General features: G+C 39.8%; 2 protein-coding genes across 3 annotated transcripts; both read left to right on the top strand.

The window, feature by feature from the left end:
* Positions 1-3,897: 3,897 nt before the first annotated feature.
* LOC138001088 (uncharacterized) lies at positions 3,898-4,473 on the top strand. The gene has a single exon (XM_068847753.1). The coding sequence runs from the start codon at positions 3,898-3,900 to the stop codon at positions 4,471-4,473; it is 576 nt and encodes a 191-aa protein (XP_068703854.1).
* Positions 4,474-4,871: 398 nt separating this feature from the next.
* LOC137999061 (uncharacterized) lies at positions 4,872-23,433 on the top strand. 2 transcript variants are annotated; one of them, XM_068844888.1, is made up of 3 exons: positions 4,872-5,105; positions 19,703-19,818; positions 21,785-23,433. In XM_068844888.1, exon 3 carries the CDS (start codon positions 21,791-21,793, stop codon positions 22,529-22,531), a length of 741 nt encoding a protein of 246 aa, XP_068700989.1. In that variant the 5' UTR covers positions 4,872-5,105; positions 19,703-19,818; positions 21,785-21,790; the 3' UTR covers positions 22,532-23,433. The 2 variants fall into 2 exon arrangements, with proteins under 2 accessions (XP_068700989.1, XP_068700987.1); XM_068844886.1 differs by lacking the exon at positions 4,872-5,105 and adding an exon at positions 17,623-17,759.
* The last annotated feature ends 1,886 nt before the right edge of the window (positions 23,434-25,319 follow it).

Here is a 25,319-nt window from a genome sequence, read left to right as displayed (position 1 = left end):
TGACAGCACGTCGGATGGTTTTACATGGCTTTAAAAAATCGCAGGGCCAGTCATCATCGCCCGACCACTTGGAAAGATAAAAGTTTCTTCCCTCTGTAGAAATCGCTGCAAAAAAACATAGTTTCAAGTCGGTTTTTCTCTTTCTTTCTAAAGGAACGGGGAGTACAAAAAAGCACCAACACCATCAATCTCAGCAGCACTAACACCCACTGCCAGCAAGAAAAATAGCTCCAGCACCTATAACAGTATTTGTTAACACTAACAAAGACACCAGCACCAGCGTTACCTCAACACCAGCACCATCATTAGCACAAACATCCACTCATGTCCAGAAATGCACGTAATTAGATGCACGCAAAATGTTGATATTGAACACAAAGTGTCTCATTAAGTGAAAGAGTTTACTGTTTATTTCCAACAGTAAGGTATATGTTAAGAAAAGGAAAAGTCTAGTCAGCAGATGTCATAAGTCCTATGCAAGAAGGCTTGCCTCTGACTCTTGATATTTTTCAACAGACGTTTCGGCTAATTCTTAAGCTTTCATCAGTGACACTAAAGTGAAGTTCGTTATCATACGCTATTTAAAGTAACGTAGCGTGAAGCTTGCGTGCGTGACCATGCAATTCATGCTCGCGCGAAGCCTTTCACGGTAGGCTCCTGGAAGTACGATTTGATCGTTCCCAGCGTTCGGGTCCAAAAAAGAGTGCCAGGCTTCTAGGAAAAGTCGCTCGTGGTACTTCCTGAAGCCTACAAAGGCATCGCGCAAGCATGAATTGCATGGTCACGCGCGCAAGCTTCGTGCTACACTACTTTAAATAGCGTATAATAACGAACGTTGATTTCATATCACTGATGAAGGCTTAAGAATTGGCCGAAACGTCTGTTGAAAAATATCAAGAGTCAGAGGCAAACTTTCTTTCCATAGAACTTAAGGTATATGTTAAGGTTGGTGTTATTTTTAGGTGAAAACAAAACAAAACCAAAAAAGCAAGGTGACAACACACCATAACACCAATCCGGTGTGGCCAACATATCATGCATGCTAACAACCATTTCACCCCGCCAATTAGCAGCCACAGACAGCTGTTTCGGTGTTGCCGAATTGACCGGATGTAATGATTGTGCGCATGCGTGATGTGTTGGCCACACCGGGTAGGTATCAGCGTATGTCACCTCGCTTTTTTTGTTGTTGATTTTTTCTTCACTTAGAAATTTTTGTGATACACCGATCTCTTTTGCTATCCCCAACCCAGCTTACCACATTTCTTGTATGTGGAGCTACCACTTCAAGGGATGGCTAAGACATCCACCTGACATACAAGCTACATCATGCTGATAAGGCCCAGCAAGGCCGAAACAACTGTCCCTGGATGCTAATAGCCCATTTCCGAGTTGCTGCATGCCTCAGTTTCAAAGCGCGCCCTGGTGCACAACCATTCAAATGGAAATGAATTGCGTATTCTTATGCAAATCAAACTAATTTCTCGCACGATAGTTGAGCACCAAGACTCACTTCGAAGCCGAGACAAACAGCAACTCGGAAGTGGCCCATTGACCGGGTGAAATGGATGAGCGCATGCGTGTGATGTACTGGCCACATCGGGATGGTGTTAGCGTGTGTCTACATGTCCCAGCACTCGGCAAACTCCTTTTTGACTAGTAATAATACAATACATTTATATAGTGTCTTTCCCTTGTGGCCCAAAAACGCTCTGGGCCAATCAGAAGCAGGTAATTCGAATGCTTCTGGAACCGGTTGGGTAAGAGTAAGTGCCCAAGTCCCGTTCTTGAAGTAAACTTTCACCACGAACATTCTGTTGTCCCGACTAGCTGCCCCTGGGTCTCCGAGGATGCTTCATCAACGATGGTCAAATCATGAATGTTTAATTTGGTCTTGGGCGATAACAAGATTAGATTACCAGCACCTCTGTTTTTTCTTGGTTTAGCACGAGTCGATTTATGGCTGTTTCTGCCTAGGTGGCCCCACACACCTAAGCCTTTTTAGCGACATTACGCCAAGCCGGCCACTTCTGCTGGAAAGAACACCCTTACAGAGGACAGCCACAACACTGGGGACTTCATCCCCTACTCTTCTCGAATAGTGTGTGGGTTCTTTAACGTCCCACAGAGATCTTTCAGAGATTGAAGAGGGCAAAGGTCCCACGGAATGAGATAATACTATGACAGACTCCCCGTTCTTGCATACGGTCCGTTTTAACGTAAGCATCGCCGGTGTTTTTCCACGCTTTGCCCATGTATTTAAAGAAAGATCTAGAACGCGTAGAGAAACGGGCCCCAGCTATTATTTGCACGGGACTGTCCTACACGGATGCCTTAGAACTTTCGAACATTGTATCTATTAACGATTACATCGCTAGCTTATGCAATAAGACATTCACATCGATTGTAAATGATCCGACCCACCGCTTGCATGCGCAAGCATACAGTTCCGTGAGCCATCGCGCTATGATCTACGCCACAAAAGGCGGTTTGTTGTTCCCAAATGTAAAACAGAACGTTTTAAGAATAGTTTTTTAATGCGATCCTGTTTTATTTATTTATTTATTTATATATTGTAAATACGCAATTCAGCTTTATAAGCTGCAAGTTATTTTTATGTACAAATACACTATCTATCCATCTATCTATCTATCTATCTATCTATCTATCTATCTATCTATCTATCTATCTATCTATCTATCGATCCATGAAAGGTATTTGTGAGACGGGGTCTAGGGTTTCAAGTCCTTTTCCAAGAAGTGAAAGTCTAATCATTTGCGGGTGTAATTACAAAGGCAGCACTTTTTCTCCTCAGTTATTTAAAGACCCTGAGTGTTGGTCCGGCCGGAGCCGAACTCACGACCTCCCGCATGGCAGCCCGGTGCTCAACCAGCTGAGCCTGAAGGAAGGATTACGTTTTTGCAAACGTTGGCCGTGTAGCACTTTCATGTGAACAGACTTAACTGATTAGAGTGTAATGTGAAGTGTTAAGTATCTACCCCACATGAACCATGTGAGCGTTAGCATGTGAGCGCACGACCTTAGGGTTGGATCACCGCTGCTGTACCGGCTGAGCTACAAGGTCAGACGAGAGCAGGCCGTAGGAACTGACGATGTTAAAGTCACGGCAATGAACATGTACAAGGACAAGATCTCGTCTGACCTTGTAGCTCAGTCGGTAGAGCAGCGGTGATCTAACCCGAAGGTCGTGGGTTCAATTCCCACCCTGGTCAGAGTTTTTCTCTGTCCTTGTGTGGGCCCATTTCCATCAGTAGGGATAACGCTCACATGGTTCATATGGGGTAGATACTTAGCACTTCACATTACACTCTAATCAGTTAAGTCTGTTCAACTGAGCCTGAGCCACCTTGCTTTTATAGTTATTTCGAGGTCAAGGTGAATGCAGCTGTATATGTTTACTTGAAAAGACTGGAGAGTACAGGGGATGCAACATACTTATTTTCAAATAATGCCTTTGAGACTGGGATAGAGCATTGAATCATCTTGTTAAATCATGCACTAGGCATGCGTTGTGTTCTTACTAAGATGGCGGAACCGTTAGACGTGTTATGCCAATCCTGTTGGATGTTGTGATGTTGTTCTGTTCGTCTGAGAACCCTACATGGTGGCAGGGGTGTAGTTATTAGTTGCAATGGAGTTTCCTACACCCTCTCCGATGAAGTTCCGAATGTAGCAGAAGCCTGGAAAAAATGGGAAAAGTCTTTTGAAGTATACAGCACTGCCCACGAAGCGTTCAAAAAGCCAGAGAAAGTTCAGATTGCGTTGCTGTTGCACATAGCTGGACCCGAAGCTTAAACAATTTTTGACACGTTCCAGTTCAGGTCGGGACAAAGCAAAGAGAAATACAACGATGTTCTTCAGAAATTTTGTGAATATATGGAACCTCACCGGAATTTGGTGTATGACAGATACCTTTTCTGGACTAGAGATCAACAAGAGGATGAAACAATCGACTCCTGGCTAACAGATCTGCGAACAAAGGCAAGTCGATGTGAACTTGGTTCTGCTGATGTGAATGACACGATAATTCGAGACAAAATTGAATTTGGAGTTCGAAGTGAGCATGTAAAGATGACACTCCTGAAAGAAAGAGATCTGAATTTAAGCACTACCGTTGAGATTTGTCGAGTAGATGAGGTGGCAAAGAAGCAATTTCAGCGCATGAGAGAAGAAAGCCTGCCGTCAGGGGGTAACATTGACGTAATCCAGGGCCAGAGGCAACCAAAACGTGTTGTCTTGTCGCCTCAACAAGGCAGTCAGTGGCAAGGTATGTGCCATTATTGTGGTAGTTCCCATCCTTATGGCCAGTGTCCTGCTTATGGAAAGACGTGCACGAATTGCAACAAGAAACATCATTTTGCTAGAGTGTGTATGTCTCATAACTCTGTGGTCCCTAGAAAGTCACTGAACACTCTCCAAACAGATTATATAAAGGCCGGATGCCCCATGTGATGACTTGTTTATTGGTGGAAGTAGTACAGAGAAATCAGATGCATGGAATGTTAGTGTGAACACTGGAAATTGTAATAGAGTTGAAAATGAAACTTGGCACTGGCGCTGATGCAAATGTCATTAATGCTAAAGATCTTGGTGAGGGGAAGATTTTCCCTACCCTCATTGCACTAATTGTTTTTGGTAACATCACTGTCAACCCGTCTGTCAACCCGTTTTGTCATGCTCGACTGTAAGATAGGAGCACGCCCTTTGGAGAAATTAAAGTTTTCTGTTGTGGACTCTGGTTTGTCCATCCTTGGCAGACCAGCCTGTGAATCCCTCAACTTAGTGCAAAGAATTCAGCAAGTTGGTCAAGCAGATTTTTTTTCATAGTAGTTAGCTTTGTGTAGTAAAAAGTACGTAAGCAAAGTTTTTGGTCGTTTAAATGTATATCGACAAGATACTTTAAAACAGACGATTTACATCGTTGTAATAACTGGAGAGGAGTGACCTTATTAAACGTAATAGTAAGGTCTTTTGCAGGATACTGTCGGAGCGGATCAAAAGAGGTGTAGGCAAGACGCTGACACGAGAGAAGGCTAGATTTAGACCGATGCTAAGAGAGGCACAATTGAACAGATCATTATTAGGTAAAGGTAAAGTAAAGGAAAGGTCACTTTATTGAACGACGACGACGGTTGTTCTGTCAGCTATAATGCTGGTGTCAATGAAAGCCGACGGTCCGCACTTTAACACGCCCCTCCCCCTCCCCATCAACCGTGGTGCTTTGTTTTATGGGTATCTTATATAATTTTCATCGTATTTATACACGGTATCAATTCATATGAATACAAGTAAAATATGCTCTTCCATCCAGCCGTGTGTTTACAAAAAAAGGGAAACTCTTTTTATCGGATTTCGTAAAATGTCATAAATCACATCCGTAACGCAATCACAACAGTTCCGGGTCACATAATCGGTTTGACCTTAGGTATGATAGCAACCTGGAACTAGTTTGCTAAGATAGGGACCTGGCACAAGTCGGCTCATGTTTGTTACGTTTTCCTCATCTCGCTTTCGTATCATTGTGTTTGTATGCGACACGAGTTGATCTGTGTTAAGACCAGTAGGCCATTTCCGAGTTGCTGTTTTGGCTCAGTTGAAGTGAGTCTTGGTGCTGAACTATTGAAAGGAAAAAGAGTTTGACTTGCATAAGAATACGCAACTCATTTCCATTTGAATGGTTGTGCACCCGGACTCGATTTGAAACTGAAGCATGCAGCAACTCAGAAATGGGCTATTAGACCAATGTCCTTGCATAATGAATGCACCGCGCACCGGTGGCTCAGTTGGTTGAGCACCGGGCTGTAACCGGGCTGGACAATAAGTCTGACCGGGCTGTCACCGGGTCGTGAGTTCAACTCCGGCCGGACCAACACTCAGAGTCTTTAAATAACCGAAGAGAAAGTGCTGCCTTTGGGTAACTACATCTGCAAACGGTTAGACTTTCAAGAGCCGGAGGTCCCGTCTCACAGCTCCTTGTTCATTAACTCTATGGGACGTTAAAGATCCCACACACTATTCGAAAAGAGTAGGGCATGGAGTTCCCGGTGTTGTAGTCTGACCTTTCCAGCATGTGGTCGGCTTGGCAGGATTAGCTTGAAGGGCTGCTGTGTGAACGAGACTACAATTGAGTATAAAAGCCAGAAGTCACAGCTGAAGTCAGGCTACTTAGCCAAGTGCTGTAGCCTCACTCAAAACAAATTCCCATTTAGTTACGATTTAAGTTCCCCTGTACAACTCAACACTGTCATTTTGAAACTGCAGTTAAGTAATCTGCGAAGTTAAATATCCCGGGTAAAATCCGGGGGAGGGGTACTTCCTTATACTCTATCCTTGAAATCCACTAATGCAATAAACCATTTAAATTCCAAATCCAAGGCAGAGACCACAATCTGAGATCAATGCAATTGCTTGAAAAGCAACGGTACAACAAACAGCTTATTGGCTTCGACGTTAAAGAAAATATAATGAAACGGGTTTATACGTTTCACCATCACATGGAATAGATTAGTTTCGTTACAGCTTACTCCAAATAGAAGCCAGAATAATATAAAGACACCGTTGCCTCTAAATTTCATTTTGTATTCATACCATGTATTCACTTCATTTTTATCTTGAATTCAGCAAGAACTGCAAGAACTTCACAATCATGTGCGGAAGTATAGACTGCACAACCTCGTTTCAAGGGTCACGTTTCAAGTAAAATATAGAAAGAAGGTTGTGACTTTAGCTTCACGTGACCCACGGCAACTCGAGTATTTAGTTACCAAAACTCGGAGTCTTTTTAAAATGCTGTTTTGTTGGTCAACAGAGAGTCAGCGCTAGTTCATGAAGAAGATGCAACACTAATGCACCTTGAAGTAAAAAACGTTCTCTATTTAAAAAAGGGTTTAAAATATAAGCTTTCGGCTATCAGTCTTTAACGAATGAAAAAAGTTAGCGCGCGGATGGAAATATATACGAAATGGAGTGCAAAAAAAGTTTTTTTAAAATAGAATACAACAAATGTGTGAAAAAAGCTGAGAAATAAAATGTACATGAAGTCTAATTACAGTAAAATAGAGTATTGCCTAGGCAACGGTTTTGAGTTATTTTCCGAATCAACGGTTTTAGCGGTATGATTGCCCTTGTCAATAACGCAAGGATTATCAAAGTCAATGGAGTGATTATTTATTTAGCCAAGCATGGTTAGCAACATTTGAGCCCTTTGTGTAGTTTTCAAGTTTCGTTGATGTTCCTTTTTACGGGTTTGGAAGCATCTTCCGGTTTCTCCTATGTAGTTCCAAGAACAGTCTTTACATGGGATTTTATAAACAACCTCACATTGAAGATCTGAAGGTTGTCGGTACTTTGGGGATGGGAATTCTTGTTGAAGAGTTTTGAACGGTTTGTTGACGACGCGGATTTCATGGTTACGGAGTAATCTTGTAAGAGGTATACGTATCCGATGGTTCGTTCCATTTGAAAAACATAGAAATCAGTTGTTCTGGTGGAGGCACTATAGGTAGGGGTGGCTTCTTGTTGAGGATGGTAGAAATAACAGACGACTTACAAGAAGCCACCCCTACCTACAGTGCCTCCACCAGAACAACTGATTTCTATGTTTTTCAAATGGGTCGAACCATCGGATACGTATCAGGGTTAGGCATGCCTCCCTAATATCAGTGGCGGCGGGTAGCCATTAGCTTCTAATGCGGCCCTAACGTAATTGGTTTCACGAGTTTTTTCTTAATGACTGCTGGGGAGATTGGATGCCCGGAACAGAAGGATCGAGGCCGTACTGTTTTATATCATGGTGAGAAGAGAAATCCAAGTATCGATCTGTGTGTGTTGGCTTCCGATACACATCAATAACGACAACACCATTTCTTCTGGAGACCCAAGGTGTCTAGGAAGGCAATTTGATCATTGTTTTCAAGTTCAATAGTGAAAGAAATTTCGGGGTCGGAGGCATTTAGGGTATTGTGAAAGGAAGAGACAGAATCCTTCTTAATGATCACAAAACTGTCATCAACATATCGCTACCAATCCTTGGTGGAACTGTAGAGGTATTAATAGCTATTCTTTAATCACTTCCATGCAGAGATTGGCAACAATAGGGCTACACTAGACTGCCCATAGCATAGCTGTGAATCTGCTTGTATATACATAATCAACAAACAGTTCAAAACTCTTCAACAAGAATTCCCATCCGTCCCCAAAGTACCGTCAACCTTCAGATCTTCAATGTGATGTTGTTTATAAAATCCCATGTAAAGACTGTTCTTGGAGCTACATAGGACAAACAGGAAGATGCTTCCAAACCCGTAAAAAGGAACATCAACGAAACTTGAAAAACTACACAAAGGGCTCAAATGTTGCTAACCATGCGTGGCTAAATAATCACTCCATTGACTTTGATAATGCTTGCGTTATTGACAAAGGCAATTACCGCGTTAGAAAAACACTAGAATCTTGGCGGCACAGCTAAAACCGTTGACGCGGATAATAACTCAAAACCGTAGCCTAGGCAATACTCTATTTTACTGTAATTAGACTTCATCTACATTTTGTTTCTTAGCTTCTTTTACGCATTTTTTGTATTCTATTTAAAAAAAAAAAATTCGCACTCCATTTCGTAGATATTTCCATCCGCGCCAGGCCATTTCACGCGAGAAGTAAAGAAGACAATTCACGGTTCACGAAAATTTTCTTTACCACCCTCTTTTTTCTCTATGAGCAGAACTTCTGCGATTACATGATTTAACAGATACTATTGTTTGCAGTTTCCATTGATTTTGACGTTTTTTTTTGACGGGTTTCTAATGAAGCTATCAGCAGCTTGAGGTTGAATTTATTGCAATTTCTAGTAAAGTAATTGTTGCATATTTTTAACGATCATCAGTTGGTCAATTAATGGCAATGTATCTTTTTTCCGTAGTTTTTCCCTTTTCTTTTTGTTCTTTAGCTAATTTACACGAGGTCCCAGTATTGGATAACTATATTGAGTAATATATGTGGCGCGTAAAATAAAGTTTACTGAATTGTGATATTTGGAGTTGATTCTATTGAGTCTGTTGAGTTTTGTATTTTCTCTTGATGGTATGCGGCCTCAGGCAGCATGGATGATTGGCGTTAAGCTGTTTTAGGTAGTAATATTGGAAAGCATTGAAAATAAACAATAATAAAAACTTGTTCTACAGTACTTCCATATCGCCCCCGCACAATTATATACTTTGAGCTTTGAGAGAGTTACATGGAGAAATGACCTCTTCTTGTTGAGTTTTAGAGCACTGTCCGGTTTTTCATCATGGAAAAACTCTTACGAAAGACCTGCAACTAAAGTTGATTCCTTCGAGACAAGTCGTCTCTCGTGACGTCAAAAGTGTTTACCAAACCCAGCCCTCATCACTGTCACCAGGAAAAATCTCACAATTAAAATATATTATACCCGATTCACTCGACCAAAGTATGCAAGTGCTAAGCTACTGGTTGAAAATGAAACAATGACGTTATAAACACTTTGATTTTCGCTGAATCATCTTTCTGTCCACAGGCGTAGGTAGTAACAAAGCTGCTTTGAATTCTTCAGTGTCCTTTTTTTTTGCAGAATCATTCTAATGAAATTAATTGTTATCATATTTCTTTCCTGTTTAGTTTCCATAGCAATTCAACTTCTTACTTGTATAAAGAAAAAAGGCCACTGCAAAACTGAATCAGTTCTTATTTGATCAAGTTTGAGACAAGGTAGCCAATCCTTTAGCCCAGTGCTGGTAAGTGATTTATTGAGAAAGTATCGATTGTTGGCTTTTTTTTGGTCTTCTTTAGTCACTTTTAGTTATCCAGGATGATCTTTTTAGAACTGGATATCGGCCTAAATTTTCTAGTCATTGCCGAGCATACGTAAAAAATTAAATGTATATAGTTTGAGATCATTTTCCACGGAAATTATTGATATGAACTCGATTCCGGCCTCCTATTGACAAATGCTAAATCTTAGTACTCACTAAGAAAAGACGATTTAATTTCCAACTAAATATGTCTATATAGTGCTGTTAAATCAAACTAACCGAACTTAAAACTTTGACTGCTGATTTGTCTTAATCTTCCTCCAATCCTATCTGATTTTAATATATTGTGAGAAACGTTCACTTTGTGGTTTTATCATGAAGTCAGTGCTACCAAATCAGTTCAGTGGCAGTTTCCAATTAATGTGATAATCAATCTTCGTTTGACGGGCTCTATTCCAGACCTTTAGTACTTCATTGAGGTTTGTAATGCTTGTTGCATTTTATTCATCATTTATTCAAGTTTTCTGCCATTTCGGTCAATTCTCGAGCTGATCTAACCACATTGCTTTGCTCGGCTTGAATCCATCGGTGGCCTTGACAAAAAATAGGCACGCATTGCGTACCTGTGGTAGTGCAGCAAGACGGCGCTTTATTCCAGAACTGTCAATTGAGGAGCGTTTTGTTTTCCAGGAGATTCAAGTTTTCTTTGCGTAATATGTAGCTTTAATAGTACACGATATTGTTTTGGTACCGTATATCATTGTAGTGCCATGGCAGATGTGTTAGCTAAATAGCCCCCTGAGAAGACATGTGGTTACTAGTAAAATACTAAACCCAGAAAGATTGGAGAAAATAAAAGAGAATTGAGAAACATTGGCTTCGAGCCTGACACGTTTATTATTTTTAAGTTCCCTTGCAACTTCTTCATCACCACAAGCCTCTGATAGCTCTTCAAGACAAAGTTTCACTGAGGTTAATCCCTGTCCGGCGGCCCGGCGGGGTTAGTGTTAAGATGAGTGACCTCAAAATATGCGACTTTCTGTCAGAAACAAAGGACCGAAAATTCTATTTTAACGCTCAAAAAATGCGAACTAAGCAAGGTGCAGATTTTTTTAGCCTGCTTTATGCAAAATAATTATAAATATTGATTAGCAGATATACACTTTTTAGGAGGAGCAGAAGGAAGTTTTCGGGAAGTATCGATCGACAATAAAATATTTTGCCATCAACAACAAAATTTGCGTCATGAAAACAACATAAATTTTGAACCGCGAATGTAAACAGTTGCTATCAGCGAAAGCGATTGTGGAGGTTTTTGCTACCTTCAATTTTATCTATTGTACAATTGGCTGCACAAGTAAATCGCAAAATCGAAAGTGACGTCGATTTCAGCGGCCGCCATGATCAAGTTACCTTGAGTGTTTATTAACAACTCGCGAAAAAAGGCAAGACACCTGGTGTTTGTTTTTTTTAGTTTGCTTTTTTTTCTTTCAAGTGTTATAACGTTTGACAAGAAATGTGCAAATTCAACACAAAGATCACAATTACCTAACTCTTGAGGTTGACCATTGTTTCCGCAAGGTCAAAAATTCACTCTCTTAGACGAGGTTATTTATCACCAGTTAATTCCATCGTTTTGGAAATAGCAGTTGCTTTATTATTCATCAGCGTCACAAATTCTTGCCGATTTTGGGGCTCATTTGTTGAAACGCAAGCACCAAGCACGCTTCCAATCGACCTGTCTATTTTCGTGAGTTATGCACGCGCTGCGGGCCTATTGTCACCACGGACTTACAATCTTACGCTCTCCCACTCTTACACTCTTGCAACCCGGTGACATTTACAGTGCACTACCACAAAAAATACTGAATCAATCAAAGCAACTGCCAGCATCTCGGCGCCAAGTCTTGATAAACCTTTTTTATTTCGTAGTGTTTTCTCTGAGTATACTGCGTTGGATCCATAATACACTAAAATGATTAATTATCTTACGTTTTCTTTTTCTGTAATTTCAGTGGAACATAAAACAAGAAATGGGCATAATGTGGGCATTGTTGTTTGTAGTAGCGACACTTATTCACGCTGTTAGTGTCACAGCTGTGCAAAATGTCGGGATAGAGATTTACAGGCTTGATGTGACCCAAGATGTCACACTGGAACGTGCAAGCACAAACTTTAACTATTTGCAGTATCTCATTGTAGCCCAACATCCAGGATTTCCGAACAAACGATCCCTGGTGCAGTTTGAGAATCCGCCTACGACTTGCAAACATATTGCAATTGCCACGATGTTCCTGTATTACGAATATTCCCATAAGGCAAGCTATGCGACTGAAGAAACTGTCCCTTTCATTAATCGGATTTTGGAGCTGCATTTAATGAAGAAGTCCTGGAGAGAGGCTCAGGCGACTAGCTCTCATCGCCTTTCAGGTGTTGCTTGGTCATCGCCAGAAGTTGGTCTGGATGGTACTGATGCTGAAGCTAATCCAGTTGGGGGAACAGTTACAATATCCCGCTCTACCCCAAAGGGTTTCGTGAGGTTTGATGTCACCGATGCAGTTAGACGCTGGAAATACGGAACGCCTAATTACGGACTAGTAATTCGCGCAAAAAACGAAAGAGAAAGAGGCAGAGATGTCCGATTTACGAGTAACGCCAGTCCTGATAAATCTAAGCACGCCTATATTCTTTTACAATGTAAGTCAACCCTGCCGAAGATTTATATATCAGCTACTCAAAAGCCACCTTTGTAAAGCAGTTAGCATTGCTTCCCAAGTTTAATTTTAATTTTAGTGCGTGCGTGCGTACAAGGAGAATTTCCCTTACGGCGCCTTTGCTTCTCGCTCGCTTTCACGTGTACTCCCCACTGGACAGCATCGCATAGTTGATTATCGACCCGGCAATTCATATATTAAACCACTTATGGAATTTTTTTTTTCAATTTTACTTGACTTTTGGCACTCGTTGATAACGTCGAAAATTTTCCGACAATTACACAACGATATTTAACAATTATTCAATGAGTGCGCGTTGGATATGAGATGATAGATAGCCAACGAGGCGCGTAGCGCCGAGTTGGCTATAATCATCTCATATCCAACAAGCGCGAGTGGAATAATTGTTTTATTAAAAACGACCCCAAAATATAGAAAACTAGACTACAATAAACATAAAAAGGCTCAAAAAATCACGCGTATGCTTGCTGTGTTTGTAGATCATGGTATAATGGCTCATAACCCATGATGGCTTAGCCAATCAAAACTCTCGAATTGCATTATCCAATGATCCAGTTTTTAATAAATAGAGGATATTACATGGCCGCGCGGAGATACGAAATTTCTCTTCTCGTGTTGAAAAATAATTCACTCGTTCGCTGCGCTCACTCGTGAAATATTTTTCAACACGAGAACAGAAATTTCGTATCTTTAAGCGGCCATGAAATATTCTATTTATTATATAAACACCAATGAAATACTAAATAATTTCACGAAAGACATTGAAAGGCGCGATTTTCATATGTAACCATAGCAACAGTCATCTTTTTACGCGTGAAAATAACATGTTATCTTCACGTGTGAAGATATCATGTTTTCGCGCGAAAGCTCACTCGGTATATATTTCATTGGTATTGATATAATAAATCTATATCTAAAAGGGCCGTTGAGGATCTGAGTACATCGCTCACAAACAAGATTCTCCAGCAAATAAATCAAATAAGGAAGCTTGAAAACAGGTAAACACTGGATATTTCCGTCTATTTAGGTACTGCCAATAACTGAAAATCTTGACTTTTTTGAAGCGTTCCTTAACTTCAATGATTCCATATGCTTAGTTTAAGAAGATTTCGTTTCATTTAATTAACTTGAATTGAAATGAGCGCGCATGAATCTTTTGACTTGTACTTAAAAGAGGGCTACCCCGGCCGGTCACCCTGCAGTTGATCTTGTAGTCACAACTTCTACTTGTCAACATAGTTTGTATGGAACCACAATCCGACAGGATTCCACTCTGTGACTGAAGACGATGACTGAGTTCGCATTTTTCCCTTTTTCTAGCCGAAGGTGAAAAAAATCATGTATCTCAATTGAAATTCTCAAAATAATTGAAGAGCAATTTTTCCATGACGGGCAGTGCTCAGTGCTCAGACCTACAACACCCTTCCGAGAATCATCAAACAAGTAGAGACGTTCAGCAAATTTAAAATAAAACTAAACGACCGCAGTACGAGTTGCCTTTATAACTTAATATATTGCATAGTTTTTAACTTGTTTTAATGTCTTTGTTTTTGTGTTGTGTCAGGACTCCATTTAAATTAGCTCTGCTAAATTGGATGTCCCTGGATAAATATTGAATTAAATAAACAATTAGAGTTTCATTATTTGTATATTTGAGCATTAAATAGTTTTGAGCTCAGTTGTATAAAGACGGGAGGCCGTACAGAATACGTATGGTACCTTAAATTAAGTATTTTAAATCGTCAAAACAATGAGTATTCCACATGCCGTTTTCACGGTAGTGACATATTACAGGAAGGAAACGGGCAGCAAAACATTTCCCCAGGCAAAATTTATGAAAATAGAAGTAGACTACTGCACTACCTACGTTTATCAGTCGTGCAGTAGTGTACTTGACTTTCATGTGTCTACTGACATGCCACTATTTTGGGGGACTTTTGGTACCCGGTTGGGCTGTGCTGCAGCGGCTTTCGTTCTCTTGTCCGCTCCTCTACCTCCTTCCCCCACCGACATCAAAATAATATTTTTACGATTCACACAAGCCCTCATGCGTGCCCTCTTTTGCTTGGATAAAAGGAATCGAAAGGGAAACGATTGCTCCGCAGGCTAGAGGGCTTTATTTTTTCAACTCGTTTTTCGACACTGGTATTATGATTTTAACACAACATCATCTGACGATTCGATTATCGTTATTTCAGAACACAGTCCGGACAAGAGACACTAAAACCCATGATCATTTCCTCGTTTCCAGGACTTTTTCCGCCGAGGTGACAAGCAGGAAGGGCGGTAAATCCCGGCGAAAAGGCCTTGGGATCTTTTTATTCTGAGCCCTGCATTGTACCCGCTCTCTACTGAGGAAGCAATTTAAAATAGCCAAAAGAAAAACGCCACACACCAAACTTACAACACGCACACACTTTATCAGTGGAAAGGTCAAATTTCAATTTAAGAAGGTATCGCAATGATGGTGTGGACCTTTACAAAAATGATTATATTTAAGTAAATTAATGATAAAAAAATTAAGTAATTAAGAAGATATACATATTGGAAGAGTCAATTACCAGTCTGTCCTCTTGATAATGAGGTTCTCAATGAGGACAGTTAACCGTGAGCCGTGAAACGTCGAAAAATGTTAACAGTTAAGCGTGAAAGTGACCAAAAAAATACCAGTTAGCCGTAATAAAAATTAAGAGCATTTAGCTTGATTTTTTTAAATTACGAAAAATGGGATAGACAGTACTTTGAAATATTTAGAGTCTTAAGGAGACTTTAGAACACTCGATACCTTTTTAACACCTTTGCTTTCCCAGGGTCCCTCTACTTGCTTTTCCCTCTCCTAGACTCAGTTTAGACTCTCTCTCGCTTCAAGGGAATTGAGAGATCCTGGGAACAAGGCTGACCAGAAAATATTCTATACGTCAACTGAGACCCTACTAGTAATTAACACAAGGTACATTTCTTTGCTTTTTATATAAGTTAACGTTAACCTTGACGGAAAAAAAAGATAACCGTTAGCCGTGAAAAGGCAAATTATTTAACCGTCAGCTGTTAGAGGCTACCCCTCCCCCCCCCCCCACCTCCCCCACTGAGACACTGTTAAAATTCATTGTAAATGAGTAGAATATGTATGTGTATCAGTTTGAAATGCAGAATGAACATGAAGTAAAAGTTACGAAGATCTTAGAAGATATCTAAGCAACGCTAGCGGTTACTAGTAGGCCTGAAAAATTTCGAATCCTGTTCATGCAAGCCTGGATTTTTCAGGCATAATTGCAGCTGCTTGAGTTGCTAGCTAACTGTGATGATCTTACTAAATTTAATTTCGTTTATTCTAAAGTGACTCAACAAAGATAATCCTTGCACACAGTCTTATGTTCTCAGATTATACATTCGATTCAGATCTCCAGCGAAGGCCAGTAACGTGGGAAAAAGAATTTGTGGTAAGAAAATTGTCTTAAATTCATCTCTTAATCAAGGTCCACGTTCACCACCCGACAGGAAGAAAGGATGTGTGCCGTGGAACAGTTTCCAGCCAAAGCTGAAATTCATCCAATCAGATCGCTGCGATAAGCAATGCAAATTTCCAGAACAAAAACAAACGGTCGAATAACCTCTCCGTTAAGGTGGGCGTTTAAAGTTGAATTCAAAATTTTACTACATACATATAAAGGGATTTTCTACAAGACACTATACGAAATGTGAGGATCGAGGCTGATTTTCCAACGCAAGTAGTTATTCCTTTATTCCCCACCCAACATCATTATTCCGATGATTATTCCCACCCCAAAAAGGGGATTATTTCAGTATTCCAAATACACATTTCCGTTATCCGTGATCATTAAGAAGGATGCTGTCTCTTCCTTTCACAATACCCTAAATGCCTCCGACCCCAAAATTTCTTTCACTATTGAACTTGAAAACAGTGGTCAAATTGCCTTCCTAGACACCTTGGTTTCCACAAGAAATGGTGTTGTCGTTATTGATGTGTATCGGAAGCCAACACACACAGATCGATACTTGGATTTCTCTTCTCAGCATGATATAAAACACAGAATCAGTACGGCCTCGACCCTTCTGTTCCGGGCATCCAACCTCCCCAGCAGTCATAAAGGAAAAACTCGTGAAACCAATTACGTTAGGGCCGCATTAGAAGCTAATGGCTACCCTTCGTCTGTTATTTCTACCATCCTCAACAAGAAGCCACCGGTACCCCTACCTACAGTGCCTCCATCAGAAGAACTGATTTCTATGTTTTTCAAATGGGTCGAACCATCGGATACGTATCAGGGTTATGCATGCCTCCCTTACATCAGTGGCCTAACCGAACCCTTTACAAGATTACTCCGTAACCATGAAATCCGCGTCGTCAACAAACTGTTCAAAATTCTTCAACAAGAATTCCCATCCCCAAAGTCTCGACAACCTTCAGATCTTCAATGTGAGGTTGTTTATAAAATCCCATGTAAAGACTGTTCTTGGAACTACATAGGAGAAACCGGAAGATGCTTCCAAACCCGTAAAAAGGAACATCAACGAAACTTGAAAACTACAAAAAGGGCTCAAATGTTGCTAACCATGCTTGGCTAAATAAATAATCACTCCATTGACTTTGATAATCCTTGCGTTATTGACAAGGGCAATCACGCCGCTAAAACCTTTGACGCGGAAAATAACTCAAAACCGTTGCGTAGGCAATACTCTATTTTACTGTAATTAGACTTCATCTACATTTTATTTCTTAGCTTTTTTCACACATTTGTTGTATTTAATTTACAAAAAACTTTTTTCGCACTCCATTTCGTATATATTTCCATCCGCGCGCTAACTTTTTTCATTCGTTACAGGCTATAGACTGATTTTAGCCGAAAGCTTATATTTTAAACCCTTTTTTAACTAGAGAACGTTTTTTACTTCAAGATGCATTCGTGTTGCATCTTCTTCGTGAACTAGCGCTGACTCTCTGTAGACCAACAAAACAGCATTTTAAAAAGACTCCGAGATTTGGTAACTAAATACTCGAGTTGCCGTGGGTCACGTGAAGTTAAAGTCACAACCTTCTTTCTATATTTTACTTGAAACGTGACCCTGGAGACGAGGTTGTGCAGTCTTTACTTCCGCACATAATTGTGCCGTTCTTGCTGAATTCAAGATAAAAATGAAGTGAATACATGTTATGAATACAAAATGAAATTTAGAGGCAACGGTGTCTTTATATTATTCTGGCTTCTTTTTGGAGGTAAGCTGTAACGAAACTAATCTATTCCATGTGATAGCAAAACGTATAAACCCGTTTCATTATATTTGCTTTAACGTCGAAGCCAATAAGCTGTTTGTTGTACCGTTGCTTTTCAAGCAATTGCATCGATGTCAGATTGTGGTCTCTGCCTTGGATTTGGAATTTAAATGGTTTATTGCATTAGTGAATTTCAAAGATAGAGTGTAAGGAAGAACCCCTCCCCCGGATTTTACCCGGGATATTTAACTTCGCAGATTACTTCACTGCAGTTTCAAAATGACAGTGTTGAGTATTACAGGGGAACTTAAATCGTAACTAAATGGGAATTTGTTTTGAGTGAGGCTCCAGCACTTGGCTAAGTAACCTGACTTCAGCTGTGACTTCTGGCTTTTTTACTCAATTGTAGTCTCGTTCACACAGAAGCCCTTCAAGCTAATATTCTATTAAAAAAAAAAATTTTCGCACTCCATTTCGTATATATTTCCATCCGCGCGCTAACTTTTTTCATTCGTTAAAGGCTATAGACTGATAGCCGAAAGCTTATATTTTAAACCCTTTTTTAACGAGAGAACGTTTTTTACTTCAAAATGCATTATCCTGGTTACAGTTCTATTTTTACTAATACATATTTAGTTGTTATACTGTGCACTGCCGAGCTGTTTTCACTCACGTTATCAGTAATCTTGTTTTCCACCAAAACAAAAGGAAACGTTCGCATGTTCTCGGAGGATTAGTTGGGTACACCAACATGGCTGCCGTGACGTCACGTGTCCTACCGTCCCGCAAAAAAGCATGATACAAAATCACAGTCCACGGTGAATTAAACATCCGATTCTCATTTCACGGATGTCTATTGTCAAACATCACGGTTCACGGTGATAACCAAAATCACTTTTCACGAGGAACTGAAAAGCCAGGTCATTTCACGCGAGAAGTAAAGAAGACAATTCACGGTTCACGAAAATTCTCTTTACCACCCTCTTTTTTCTCTACGAGCAGAACTTCTGCTATTACACGATTTAACAGTTACTATTGTTTGCGGTTTCTATTAATTATGACGCTTTTCTTTGTTTTTTTCCGGGTTTCTAATGAAGCTATTAGCAGCTTGCAGTTGAATTTATTGCAATTTCGAGCTAGTAAAGTAATTGTTGCATATTTTTAACGATCATCAGTTGTCAATTAATGACAATGTATCTTTTTTGTATACTTTGTAATTATTTTCCGTAGTTTTTCCCTTTTCTTTTTGTTCTTTAGCTAATTTACACGAGTTCCCTGTGTTGGATAACTATATTGAGTAATATATGTGGCTCGTAAAATAAAGCTTACTGAATTGTGACATCTGGAGTTGATTCTATTGAGTTTTGTATTTTCTCTTGATGGTATGCGGCCTGCAGCACGGATGATTGGCGTTAAAAGGTTTTAGGTAGTAATATTGGAAAGCATTGAAAATAAACAAAATTAAACATGTTCTACAATACTTCCATATCGCCCCCGTACAATTATATACTTTGAGCTTTGAGAGAGTTACATGGAGAAATGACCTCTTCTTGTTGAGTTTTAGAGCACTGTCCGTTTTTTCTCCATGGAAAAACTCTTAAGAAAGACCTGAAACTAAAGTTGATTCCTTCGAGACAAGTGGTTTCTCGTGACGTCAAAAGTGTTTACGAAAACCAGCTTAAAAAAACGTTGAGGCTCTTCAGCCCAGTCACCAAGGAAAAACCTCACAATTAAAATATATTTTACCCGATTCACTCAACCAAAGTGTGCAAATACTAAGCTACTGGTTGAAAAGGAAACAATGACGTTATAAACACTTTGATTTTTCGCTGAATCATCTTTCTGTTCACAGGCGTAGGTAGTAACAAAGCAACAAAAAGTGCCTTTTTGTTTTTGTAGAATCATCCTAATAAAATTAATTGTTATCATATTTCTTTCCTGTTTAGTTTCCATAGCAATTCAACTTCTTACTTGTATAAAGAAAAAGGGCCACTGCAAAACTGAATCAGTTCTCATTTGATCAAGTTTGAGAGAAGGTAGCCAATCCTTTAGCCCAGTGCTGGTAAGTGATTTATTTAGAAAGTATCGATTGTTGGCTTTTTTCTGGTCTTCTTTAGTCACTTTTAGTTATTCAGGATGATGTTTTAGAACTGGATATCGGCCTAAATTTTCTAGTCATTGTCATACGTGAAAAATTAAATGTATATAGTTTGAGATCATTTTCCATGGAAAATTATTGAGATGAACTCGATTCCGACCTCCTATTGACAAAGGCTAAATCTTAGTACTTACTAAGAAAAGAAGGTTTAATTTCCAACTAAATATTTCTATATAGTGTTGTTAAATCAAACTGTCCGAACTTAAGAATTTGATTGCTGATTTGTCTTAATCTTCCTCCAATCCTATCTGATTTTAATATATTGTGAGAAATGCTTCACTTTGTGGTTTTATCATGAAGTCAGTGCTACCATTTCAGTTCAGTAACAGTTTTCAATTAATATGATAATCAATCTTCGTTTGACGGGCTCTATTCCAGACCTTTAGTACTTCATTGAGGTTTGTAATGCTTGTTGCATTTTATTCATCATTTATTCAAGTTTTCGGCCATTTTGGTTAATTCTCCAGCTGATCTAACCACATTGCTTTGTTCGGCTTGAATACATCGGTGGTCTTGACAAAAAATAGGCACGCATTGCGTACCTGTGGTAGTGCAGTAATACGGCGCTTTATTCCAGAACTGTCAAGTGAGGTGCGTTTTGTTTTCCAGGAGATTCAAGTTGTCTTTGCGTAATATGTAGCTTTAATAGTACACGATATTGTTTTGGTACCATATATCATTGTAGTGCCATGGCAGATGTGTTAGGTAAATAGCCCCCTGAGAAGACATGTGGTTACTACTAAAATACTAAACCCAGAAAGATGGGGGAAAATAATAGAGAATCGAGAAACATTGGCTTCGAGCCTGACACGTTTATCATTTTCAAGTTCCCTTGCAAGTTCTTCATCACCACAAGCCTCTGATAGCTCTTCAAGACAAAAGTTCACTGAGGTTAATCCCTGTCCTGCGGGGTTAGTGTTTAGATGAGTGACCTCAAAATATGCGACTTTCTGTCAGAAACAAAGGACCGAAAATTCTATTTTAACGCTCAAAAAATGCGAACTAAGCAAGGTGCAGATTTTGTTAGCCTGCTTTATGCAAAATAAATCTTGATGCAAAAGTAAATAAATATTGATTAGCAGATATACACTTTTTAGGAGGAGCAGAAGGAAGTTTTCGGGAACTATCGATCGACAATAAAATATTTTGCCATCAGTAACAAAATTTGCGTCATGAGAACAACATAAATTTTGAACTGCGAATATAAACAGTTACTATCAGCGAAAAACATTTTGGAGATTTTTGCTACCTTCAATTTTATCTATTGTACTATTGGCTGCACAAGTAAATCGCAAAATCGAAAGTGACGTCGATTTCAGCGGCCGCCATGATCAAGTTACCTTGAGTGTTTACTAACAACTCGCGAAAAAAGGACAAATCTGTGTCAAAATGATGGCAAGACACCTGGTTTTTGTTTTTGTTAGTTTGCTTTCTTTTCTTTCAAGTGTTATAAAATTTGACAAGAAATGTGCAAATTCAACACAAAGATCACAATTACCCAACCCTTGAGGTTGACCATTGTTTCCGCAAAGTCAAAAATTCACTCTCCTAGACGAGGCTTCCAATCGACCTTTTTATTTTCGTGAGTTATGCACACGCTGCGGGCCTATTGTCACCACGGATTTGCACTCTAGCCGATCTTACGCTCTCAAAATCTTACACTCTTACAACCCGGTGACATAGTGTGTGGTGCATTTACAGTTGACTACCACAAAAAATACGGAATTAATTACAGCAACTGCCAGCATCTCGGCGCCAAGTCTTGATAAACCTTTTTTGTTTCGTAGTGTTTTCTCTGAGTATGCTGCGTTGGATCCACAATACACGAAAATGATTAATCATCTTACGTTTTCTTTTTCTGTAATTTCAGTGGAACATGAAACAAGAAATGGGCATAATGCGGGCATTGTTGCTTGTAGTAGCGACACTCGTTCACGCTGTTAGTGTCACAGCTGTGCCATATGGCGGGTATAGTAAGGTTTACAGGCTTGATGTGACCCAAGATGTCACACTGGAACGTGCAAGCAGGAACTTCAACTATTTGCGGTACCTCATCGTGGCCTGGCATCCAGGATTTCCGAACAAACGATCCCTGGTGCAGTTTGAGAATCCGCCTACCATTTGCAAACCTTATCAGATTGAATCTGCCACGATGTTCCTGTATTACGAATATTCCCATAAGGCGAGCTATGAGACTGAAGAATCTGTCCCTTTCATTAATCGGATTTTGGAGCTGCATTTAATGAAGAAGTCCTGGAGAGAGGCTCAGGCGACTAGCTCTCATCGCCTTTCGGGTGTTGTTTGGTCATCGCCAGGAGTTGGTCTGGATGGTACTGATGCTGAAGCTAATCCAGTTGGGGGAACAGTTACAATATCCCGCTATACCCGGAAGGGTTTCGTGAGGTTTGATGTCACCGATGCAGTTAGACGCTGGAGATACGGAACGCCTAATTACGGACTGGTAATTCGCGCAAAAAACGAAAGAGAAAGAGGCAGAGATGTCCGATTTACGAGCAACGCCAGTCGTGATGCATCTAAGCACGCCTATATTCTTTTAAAATGTAAGGGAACCCTGCCGAAGATTTCTGTATCAGCTACCTTAAAGCCACCTTTGTAAAGCAGTTAGCATCGGTTCCCAATTTTAATTTTAATTTTAGTGCGTGCGTGCAAGGAGAATCCCCTTACGGCGCCTTTGCTTCAATTCTCGCTCGCTTTCACGTATACTCCCCACTGGACAGCATCGCATAGTTGATTATCGACCCGGCAATTCATATATCAAACCACTTATGGAATTTTTTTTCAATTTTAGTTGATTTTTGGCACTCAGTGATATATCTATATCTAAAAGGTCCGTTGAGAATCTGAGTACATTGCTCATAAACAAGATTCTTCAGCAAATAAATCAAATGATAAGGAAGCTTAAAAACAGTTAAACACTGGATCTTTCCGTCTATTTAGGTACTGCCAATAACTGAAAATCTTGACTTTTTTGAAGCGTTCTTTAACTTCAATTCAATATGCTTAGTTTAAAGAGGATTTCATTTCATTTAATTAACTTGAATTGAAATGAGCGCGCATGAATCTTTTGACTTGTACTTAAAAGTGGGCTACCCCGGCCGGTCACCCTGCAGTTGATCTTGTAGTCACAACTTCTACTTGTCAACATAGTTTGTATGGAACCACAATCCGACAGGATTCCACTCTGTGACTGAAGACGATGACTGAGTTCGCATTTTTCCCTTTTTCTAGCCGAAGGTGAAAAAAATCATGTATCTCAATTGAAATTATCAAAATAATTGAAGAGCAATTTTTCCATCACGGGCAGTGCTCAGTGCTCAGACCTACAACACCCTTCCGAGAATCATTAGACAAGTAGAGACGTTCAGCAAACTTAAAATAAAACTAAACGACCGCAGTACGAGTTGCCTTTATAACTTAATATATTGCATAGTTGTTAACTTGTTTTAATGTCTTTGTTTTTGTGTTGTGTCAGGGCTCCATTTAAATTAGCTCTGCTAAATTGGATGCCCCTGGATAAATCTTGAATTAAATAAACAAATAGAGTTTCATTATTTGTATATTTGAGCATTAAATAGTTTTGAGCTCAGTTGTATAAAGACGGGAGGCCGAACAGAATACGTATGGTACCTTAAATTAAGTATTTTAAATCGTCAAAACAATGAGTATTCCACATGCCGTTTTCACGGTAGTGACATATTACAGGAAGGAAACGGGCAGCAAAACATTTCCCCAGGCAAAATTTATGAAAATAGAAGTAGACTACTGCACTACCTACGTTTATCAGTCGTGCAGTAGTGTATTTGACTTTCATGTGTCGACTGACATGCCACTATTTTGGGGGACTTTTGGTACCCGGTTGGGCTCTGCTGCAGCGGGTTTCGTTTCCTTGTCCGCCCCTCCACCTCCTTCCCCCACCGACATCAAAATAATATTTTTACGATTCACACAAGCCCTCATGCGTGCCCTCTTTTGCTTGGATAAAAGGAATCAAAGGGAAACGATTGCTCCGCAGGCTAGAGGGCTTTATTTTTTCAACTCGTTTTTCGACACTGGTATTATGATTTTAACACAACATCATCTGACGATTCGATTATCGTTATTTCAGAACACAGTCCGGACAAGAGACACTTAAACCCATGACTATTTCCTCGTTTCCAGGACTTTTTCCGCCGAGGTGACAAGCAGGAAGGGCGGTAAATCCCGGCGAAAAGGCCTTGGGATCTTTTTATTCTCAGCCCTGCATTGTACCCGCTCTCTACTGAGGAAGCAATTTAAAATAGCCAAAAGAAAAACGCCACACACCAAACTTACAAACACGCACACACTTTATCAGTGGAAAAGTTCAAATTTCAATTTAAGAAGGTATCGCAATGATGGTGTGGACCTTTACAAAAATGATTATATTTAAGTAAATTAATGATAAAAAAATTAAGTAATTAAGAAGATATACATATTGGAAGAGTCAATTACCAGTCTGTCCTCTTGATAATGAGCTTCTCAATGAGGACAGTTAACCGTGAGCCGTGAAACATCGAAAAATGAATGTTAACCGTTAAGCGTGAAAGTGACAAAAAAAATACCAGTTAGCCGTAATAAAAATTAAGAAAAATAGCTTGATTTTTTTAAATTACAAAAAATGGGATAGGTAGTACTTTGAAATATTTAGAGTCTTAAGGAGAGTTTAGAACACTCGATACCTTTTTAACACCTTTGCTTTCCCATGGTCCCTCTACTTGCTTTTCTCTCTCCTAGACTCAGTGTAGACTCTCTCTCGCTCCAAGGGAAGGGAGAGATCCTGGGAACAAGGCTCAATACGTCAACTGAGACCCTACTAGTAATTAACACAAGGTACATTTCTTTGCTTTTTATATAAGTTAACGTTAACCTTGACGGAAAAAAAAGATAACCGTTAGCCGTGAAAAGGCAAATTATTTAACCGTCAGCTGTTAGAGGCTACCCCTCCCACCCCCCCCCCCCCCACCTCCCCCACTGAGACACTGTTAAAATTCATTGTAAATGAATAGAATATGTATGTGTATCAGTTTGAAATGCATAATGAACATGAAGTAAAAGTTACGAAGATCTTAGAAGATATCTAAGCAACGCTAGCGGTTACTAGTAGGTCTGAAAAATTTCGAATCCCGTTCATGCAAGCCTGGATTTTTCAGGCATAATTGCAGCTGCTTGAGTTGCTAGCTAACTGTGATGATCTTACTAACTTTAATTTCGTTTACATGCCTTCTAAGGTGTCTCAACAAAGATAATCCTTGCACACAGTGTTCTCAGATTATACATTCGATTCAAATCTCCAGCGAAGGCCAGTAACGTGGGAAAAAGAATTTGTGGTTAGAAAATTGTCTTAAATTCATCTCTTTATCAAGGTC

The sequence above is a fragment of the Montipora foliosa genome, chromosome 4, assembly GCF_036669935.1.
Source record: "Montipora foliosa isolate CH-2021 chromosome 4, ASM3666993v2, whole genome shotgun sequence".
Lineage (NCBI taxonomy): Eukaryota > Metazoa > Cnidaria > Anthozoa > Scleractinia > Acroporidae > Montipora > Montipora foliosa.
The sequence above is the reverse complement of the archived record's forward strand: the minus strand, read 5'-3'. Positions and strand labels throughout refer to the sequence as shown.

What these genes read in the sequence shown, in the direction of transcription:
- LOC138001088 (XM_068847753.1), top strand. Translation starts at nt 3,898, where the DNA reads ATGGAACCTCACCGGAATTTGGTGTATGACAGATACCTTTTCTGGACT.
- LOC137999061 (XM_068844888.1), top strand. Translation starts at nt 21,791, where the DNA reads ATGAAACAAGAAATGGGCATAATGCGGGCATTGTTGCTTGTAGTAGCG.